General features: G+C 43.3%; 1 protein-coding gene across 1 annotated transcript; it reads left to right on the forward strand.

Moving 5' to 3' along the window:
* The first annotated feature begins 411 nt into the window (after positions 1 to 411).
* LOC122192258 (delta-1-pyrroline-5-carboxylate synthase-like) lies at positions 412 to 5,558 on the forward strand. Its single transcript, XM_042892780.1, has 3 exons — positions 412 to 1,339; positions 2,227 to 2,322; positions 4,149 to 5,558. The coding sequence occupies exons 1-3, from the start codon at positions 1,141 to 1,143 to the stop codon at positions 4,328 to 4,330; spliced, it is 477 nt and encodes a 158-aa protein (XP_042748714.1). The 5' UTR covers positions 412 to 1,140; the 3' UTR covers positions 4,331 to 5,558.
* The last annotated feature ends 2,547 nt before the right edge of the window (positions 5,559 to 8,105 follow it).

Raw genomic sequence — 8,105 nt, forward strand, 5'->3', positions numbered from 1 at the left:
TTACCCTCTGGCTCAGAATGTTTCCCTAACACCCCGTCTGACCCTCTCCTGACACAGCTCCATGCTGTTCCCTTGGGTCCTATTGCTGCCCCCAGAAAGCAGAGCTCAGTGCTCACCCCATGTCATTGTTTATGTATCTTGGCTGTTAGGATTGAGCTTGGAGGTTGGTGATGCATTAGATTTTCTTTGTAAGGTATGTAAAAATCTGTGTGAGTACTTGTCTAGTTTTGGACAATAGTTCTTTTTTGTCTGAAACAAATGCTTCAGAGGGGGCTGGTGCTAATTTACAAAATAAAAGGATAGAAGTAGGTAAAGACTTCTGTAGATGGGACTTGCAAACAGGAAGATTTCCTGTTTGCACTGCACTTGCTGTCTAAAAATACTGTGCTGCTGGGTGCAGTAGTGTTGTAGTGACCTCCTGCCAAATGTCTTTCTCTCTAAATAATGAAAAATGAGCCCTGGACTAGGAGCGTGTCATGATAGATATCAACGTGTCAGCTATTGTGCGTTATTGCTAATTATATCTGCTGAGTCTCTGAAAACTTTGTGCAATGCGAGATAAATTATCCTTAGTGAATGTTTCATACACAAATGTGTTTTAATACCAGTCAGCAGCTAATCATCCAACTCGTTACTCACTTTCCCCCTGTGGAAGAGGAGCAAGAGCAAGAAAATTAATGGATAAAAATATAGTTGAATTAGCGAAGAAGAAGAAAAGAGAAAAACAAAACAAATGATGAAAATAGTTCACTATCTGCTACTTTTAGACAGATGCCAGTCAGTCCCTGAGTAATGTCTGCTTTCCTCAAAACCCCTCTCCTCTCAGTTTTATTGCTGAGTATGTTGTTGTGTGACATAGAATATTCCTTTTGTTGGTTGGGGTCAGCTGTTGTGGCTGTGTCCCTTGTCATCTTTTTTGCACACCCCAACCTTCTCACTGTGGGGAGAAAGAGAGCCTTAGAACTATCCAAGCACTGTTTAGCAACAGCCAAAATGGTGATTTATTTTGGGCACAAATCCAAAATGTATCACTATACAGTCCAGTATGAAGAAAATAAAATCCATCATAGCCAGATCTGAAGTAAGAAGCTTGCATGTTCATCTGGAAATTGTTGGTATGGTCAGAATTGCAACATATTTATGGTGTTGCAGGTGAAGATTCATGCTGGCCCAAAATTTGCCTCTTACTTGACATTCAGCCCCTCTGAAGTGAAATCTCTCCGCACTGAATATGGGGACCTGGAGTGCTGCATTGAGGTTGTGGACAGTGTCCCGGAGGCTGTTGAACATATCCACAAGTATGGAAGCTCTCACACGGATGTTATCATCACGGAAAATGGTTTGTGAGCAGTTTGTTTCTTTCTGTTTTGGTTTTGCTCTTGGTTTTAGCATAACTACTTATGTTGCAGTAGTTTCTTTTACTGTGGTTCCAGAGTAGGCATAATCTTCTCTTGCCAGGTAGATTGTTTTGTGTTCCTGGACCACATCAGGCAGTTTTGCAGGAATGTCTCCTGAATTCTGAAGAAGTCCTTAGGCCTCCGTAGGATGAAGAGGTGAATTTCTGTGGTGGGAATGGACTGTAGGGAAAATCAGACTGTATCTACTTTGTCTTCTCATGTCATTTCTATGTCTTGCAAACAAGGACCACAAATGTTTTTCCCCACCTCTTCCAGTCCTTTATTTCCCAGTTCTGCATCTGTAGTTTAAAAGCTGCATTTGTCTCAGTTCCCATTTTCTTGCTCCTTTAATGCTCCCATCCCTAGTACCTGTTTTACGTGCAGCTTGTATGCTGTGCCAGTTCAAAACATAGTGAGAGCTGCTCCCAGCCAAAAGATGACTCTTAATCCAAGCCTTAATGCAGATGAGGGTCAGCTGCAGTGACGTTGCGTTGTTTGTGGCTCATCCATGTAAGCTCCAAGCAAACTTGTGCTTCTGTACTTCCTGCAGAGCTTAGATGAGTGGCACCAAAAGGCGTGCATACCATGTTTTTCCACTTTTTTTCTTATCATTGCAGGCTTCTTGTAACATTTGCAGCTCTGTCTACTTGATAAGAATACTGGGAATGTGTATATGAACACATTCTAACCCAGGCTGTTTAGATACTTCAGACAGTGTTATTGTGAAAGTTCTGCAGTTTTGTCTGTTCACTGTATGAGGCTCTGTATGTCACAGTGCATGATAGTTCCTTCTGTAGGAATTTTATTTCCTGCTCTATTTCTTTCCCAGAGAAAACAGCAGAGTTCTTCCTCCAGCACGTGGACAGCGCTTGTGTTTTCTGGAATGCCAGCACCCGATTCTCTGATGGATATAGATTTGGACTTGGTAAGTGTTGTAGTTTAACTCAAAAGGCAGCTCGACACCATTCAGCTGTTCAATCACTCTTCCGTTTGTGGGATTGGAGAGAGAATTGGTGGATAAAAGGTAATGTTCATGGGTTCAGTTGAAGACAGTTAATAGGAAAGAAAAAGGAGGGGTTTTAAAAAAACAACCATTGTGATGAACAAGTGATGCAGAATGCAGTTGCTTACCACCCATGGACCGATGCACAGCTGCTCTCTGAGCACTGGCAGCCCCCACAGCCAACTCCCCCAGTTTTAGTGTTGTACAATCAGTAGGTATACAGAGGTTAGGCTCAGAAGTAAGATCAATAAGTATACAGATGCTAGGCTTAGTAAGATAATCACGGTGGAGAGATAATTAAAATAAATGGAAATGCTCACCGGTGTCATAGGCTCGCAGTAAACTCCACAAGAAGTGATCTCAAGAGAGAGGGGAGATACATCCTCACTGGCATCAGCCCTTAAATGGGATGTAGGAGAGGAGGAGCTGGGCTCCACCCCTTCTGGTAGCTCCCGCAGCTGACTCATTGCTGCCCTCAGGTGGTCAATCAGAGGTCGTGATCAACAGTTCCCATGCAACTGCTCAGTGTGGTGTCACATGGCCTGGAATACCTCTGTGGTCTGTTTGGGTCAGCTATCTGTTCTGTCCTCTCCCAGCCTCTTGTACACTCCCAGCCTCCTCGCTGGCAGAACTGTGTGAGAAATTGAGAAATCCTTGACATAGTGTGAACACTGCTCAACAGTCACTAAAACATCACTGCATTATCAACGTTATTTTTCTCCTAAATCCAAAACATAGAACTATATCAGCCACTATTAAGATGATTGACTCTATTTCAGCTGAGAACAGCTGAGAGTGAGGAAGAGGACATTGCAGAGATAACTGTAGTATCTACTGATACGCGGGAAGTGTGGCAAATACTCATCTTGGTTCTGAAAAACATGATTAATTTCTGGTCATACTGCCTCAAACAAGGTTTACAAGAAAAAAGTGCAGGAAAAAAGCCTAGCCCATTCATTCAGGCAGAATGTAACAGTTCTATTTCTTTCCTGCTAGAGCTACCTGATACTGTTGTGTAGACAATTTAGCAGTAGGGAGCAAAAATATTTTAGATCAGTTAAGGTTCTGTTAAATCAGAATAAAATGTGTTGTATGCGTGTAATGACAGAACAATGCAACATGGGATCTGAAATGGGTGAACAGTTTATGTTCATCTTTCTGTTAATGCTGTAAAGAATGCCACGCTTTGTTCCTGTTGGGCAGATTGAGCTGCGGTCCAGTGGTGTGAGACGAAATACAGACTGCAACCGAGCAGTTACCTAAATAAGTGTGTACCTACTGCAAATTGCAGAAGACATGAAAAACAATCTTTCCTGAAGTAGAAACAACTAGAAATCTCTGGAGCAGGCTACTGCTGTGCTGGCTGGGAATATACAGTGCTCTGTCTGCTAAAAATGCTAGCTTGCAGTCTTAACTAATGTAGCTCTTACTTTTCAAGAGGTAAACACTCAGCAAAAAAAGTGTAAAATATATAGAAGACATACCCAACTTTCTAGCTTCTCTCTCTAAAAGGGGCCCTGTAGGAGCCAGAAGTATAAACAAGTCCATATTATAATGGACCTATATTATAAATGCTCATCTAACTAACTTCTCCATCAGAACAGGTAAACATAACTTCTGACGCTTTGGGAGAATGGAAGAAGACAGGTCACCCAATGGTTTTTTCTACATGAGGATGCAAAACTGTATTGTACCAGGTTGAATATCTTCTGAGGATTGACTGACTTTATCTTGTATGTTTTCTGCAGGTGCTGAAGTTGGAATTAGTACTTCTCGTATCCATGCACGTGGACCAGTAGGAATTGAAGGACTCTTAACTACAAAGTGGCTGTTGAGAGGGGACAATCATGTTGTTTCTGACTTCTCAGAGCATGGCAGCATGAAATATCTTCATGAGAACCTCCCTCTGCCTCACAGAAGTACCAGCTAAGATCACTGAGGAGGAAAACCAGGGTTAAAATGTTTAATGAAGATGTTCAGGCTCCAGTGCATTCTCTGAGGATAGAGATTTGCTTTTCATCTCCAGGATCATTGTTCTTAATCACTGTGCAGTCCATGGAATATGTTGTGATCCTATCTGTGACATACTTGATGTGTTGCTGCCTTCTGCTATTTCCTTTGGTAGTATCTGCAAATAGACTTTGTTTTTCCCAGAGACCTTTTTTGAAACATACATTTTCTTCTAGGAAAAGTTCAAATATCTGCTGCGTTCTTTTCATTCCATTGTTCCCTCTGGCAAATATGTATGGTGGTGGGGGAGTATACATTTTTTAACCAAGGTCTTTGTTTAGTTGAAACATTTGTTTTATTGAACAAACTTGGTAGCTTTTCTTCAGTCATGTGATCATGGCAGCTCTTGAAAGCTCTAAAGCTTTGATGATTATTTTCTTAGTTTTTGATTACACTTGATTACTATGCATTTGGAACGTACCTTTCACTAATGTTCTGATGGAACAATCTTTTATATCTGATTTTGTTGTTTTTGTTGACAGTCGTAGATAAATAACACAATGGTATACAATGTGAATTTTGTTACCTGTTTGTACTAGATGTTTATTTCTCATTGGTTTTATATGAAACAATCCCAGTAACTGGATCACCCAGACATAATGCAACTTTGAAGTTTAGAAAAAAATATGTTTGAGTAAAAGCTTCCGTACTGAAACAAGTGAGCATGCAAGCACACACTGCGGTCAGAGGCTCAGTGCAGCACTCCAGCGACTGGGGCAGTTGGAGCATCGTGGCAAACCCTTTAGGTGATGATGGGGGACTGTGGGGGCTCAGTGTGTAGTTGAATGCATCTGAGGTCCAGTAGGGCACAGAGGGAAACCAATGGAGAACCCTAGAGCACACTGAGGAGCTGTGAGAGGGTTATAGGGTGCTGTAGGATGTGTCTAGAGCTCCCTAGAGCATGCTCAGTAGCTCTGGGACGTTTCTGGTTATCTCTAGAGTTCACTGCGTGGCCCTGAAAGGGCACTGGGTTCCATGAGAGTGTTCTACAATGTCCAAAAGTCAACTAGGGGACCCTTGGAAACTTCTTAGGAAGTCTCTCAGAGGCCCTAGAGCATAGGAGCAGATTGCATTACAGCTGATTGGCTCTAGAGGGTTGGTAATGAAATTGCTCTATTCAACATTTATTAAAGATCTCTTCTTTCCAAGGTACTATTGTCATGCTGCTGCTACAACTTTGCTAAAAGAGATTTAGTTTACTCAACATTCCATTAATGCTACTAAAGCACTTGATGGGTGTTTCCAGAGGAGTGGGGGAGCAGCTCTGAGAGATTCAGCATCAGCCCAAAATCTGGAACTGGTAACTAGTAACAGAGATGCTTGAAAAGAGTGAGTTTGCAAATTATGTTTTTATAAAGTTGTATTTCATCAAGTTTCCTTGATGAGTACATTGAAGAGCCATTTATTTCAGTATAATAGAATTTTTGTACTGTTTAGAGTTTATAAGAAATACTTCAGACAGCGAAATGCATTACAATTCCATGTGAAACTTATAGTATGGTGAATCCTACAAGTGAACTGCAGAAGGAGATACTTTTTGCAGTTACATCACTGTCTACGCTTTATTCACACTCATTAAGTGGTTTTGATGCACAATCTAATGAACAATGGCAAAACAAGAAAGGCATAATGTCTGCAGGAAGTATCGTATTTTGGATTAAAATGCCTAGATTGTATTCAGTTTATACAAGATGCACACAAAAACCCATTCAGTCCTGAAAAACTGCTTTGCTTTCCCTCAGCCATAAGGAGGAGTGGCAAACATAGTAATTTCTATAATAATGGTCATGTGCAACATTGCAGTTAGTTGCACTGTTCTTCACACTGAAATTGGAGGTAGGGATTGATGCTCGGCTGAACATGAGGCAGCAGTGTGCCCAGGTAGCCAAGAAGGCCAATGGCATCCTGGCCTGCATCAGACACAGTGGTGCCAGCAGGAGCAGGGAGGTAATTGTCCCCATTCCCCATACTCAGCAGTGGTGAGGCTGCACCTTGAGTATTGTGTTCAGTTTTGGGCCCCTCTCTGCAAGAAAGATGTTAAGGTCATGGAGCATGTCCAGAGAAGGGCAGCAAATCTGTTGAGGAGTCTGAAGGTGTTCTCGTGTGATGTCCCATGCTAATTTGCAGATAATGCTAAACTGCCCCTGCATTCTGCTCTTCCTGTTTCACTTTAGTCCTTTCTGTAATCTGGAAAGGAGGAATTAACTTTGTTCTTTAGGAATTAAGCAATTTCTACTTAGCGCACACTTAGTCTCTCATTGCAGCACCATTTTTGATCTAATGCAACAGCTTCCTAGAAATCAGTCCAATGGAAATTCCCTGCTGTCTAGTAATAAAGTCTGCCAACAGACTGCAAGCTGAGATCGAAGCCCTGCAGTGCACTTCTGTGCTGGAGGTGCTGCCTTGCATATGCGGGACAGTGCCTTCGTCACTGCATTGCGTTCAACAGGTGGTGTCAGGGAACCGCAGCGTTCCTGGGTGCTGTGACAGCTGCAGTGAGAAATCTGCAGCTCTTCATGAGAGCAGCGAGAAATAGAAAGCTTCATTTCCTGGCATGCCCTGACTTTGCTGACCAGCTGCTGGTTGCCCAGACTGGTAAGGACAGCATACCCCACCAATGTTTACCTGTTCCTTACTACAATGTAGAGCTCCCAAAGGAGCTTGTTACTGAGCTGTAGGGTACTCTGCAGTCTGCCTGTTTTCTTCCTCCTGTGTTCTTGACTCTGGCCTTTCCCTGCAGTCTTGCCCTTGCCTTGGCTTTCCTTTGGGCGTTCCCTGCGGCGTTTTCTTTGCCCTTGCCCTTTCCTTGGCAGTTCTCTACGGCGTTTTCCTTGCCCTTGCCTTTGCCTGCTCTGGGTGTTCTGCTTACATTTGCCTCACTGTGATTGGCTGGGAGGCAGCATTAATTTTTTTCTTGACCTGAACCCCAAGCTGCATGGGAGCTCTAAAGATAGGTATACCAACCCACAGTGTAGCTCTAAACCTAACGCTTTTGGCATTGGGTTAAGAGTCTGGGGATCATACTCACAGGTGCACGTGCTGAGTTTCCCCAGAGCTGCTGAGCAGGCAGACTTCCCCAGCTGTACTGACCGTGCCCTGATCACCAAACGCCTTTGTGTCATCGTGTCTCACAGCCCTTGGCATCTCGCTACGGCGCTGCTCATGAGAGTGATGTGCACAGGGTGCAGCTCCCGCATGTGTGGGGCAGCGCCTTCATTATTGAGTTGTGTTTAATGGGCGGCAATGGAAGAGGGTCTGCTGTTTCTCCAAACAACATTGTTAGCTATCCTGTCTCTGGAATGCAGGGTACAGTAAAGCCACAAATTAACAAAGCATCAGCAGATTGGTGGATGGAATTCTGGAGTTGTAGCTGATAAGACGACTGGCTGGAGTGAGTCAAGCATCCTTCAGCTTGATCCCGGTCAAAGAGCGCACAGCGAGAAAGGCATCTGGCCTTCATCAGAAGACCACCAGGTGACCTATGAGAGATACCACGCGTGTGTAAAAGAACTGAGACGTGGGGCGAGGAAAAAAGTCAGTGCTTTTGGGGACTCACTGTAATAACCTGACCTTTTCTTGGACTTCCACCAGACTGCGAACTTGGGCTTTATAGGCTAGAGGTGGAGCTAACACAGAGACCTGTGGATTTTCAAAAAGGGACAAGAAGGCTGAGAATCGAGTGCTTTCTGGACATT

This window comes from Lagopus leucura, unplaced genomic scaffold, assembly GCF_019238085.1.
Source record: "Lagopus leucura isolate 7727_CA_CO unplaced genomic scaffold, USGS_WTPT01 98-26_obj-0_obj, whole genome shotgun sequence".
NCBI lineage: Eukaryota > Metazoa > Chordata > Aves > Galliformes > Phasianidae > Lagopus > Lagopus leucura.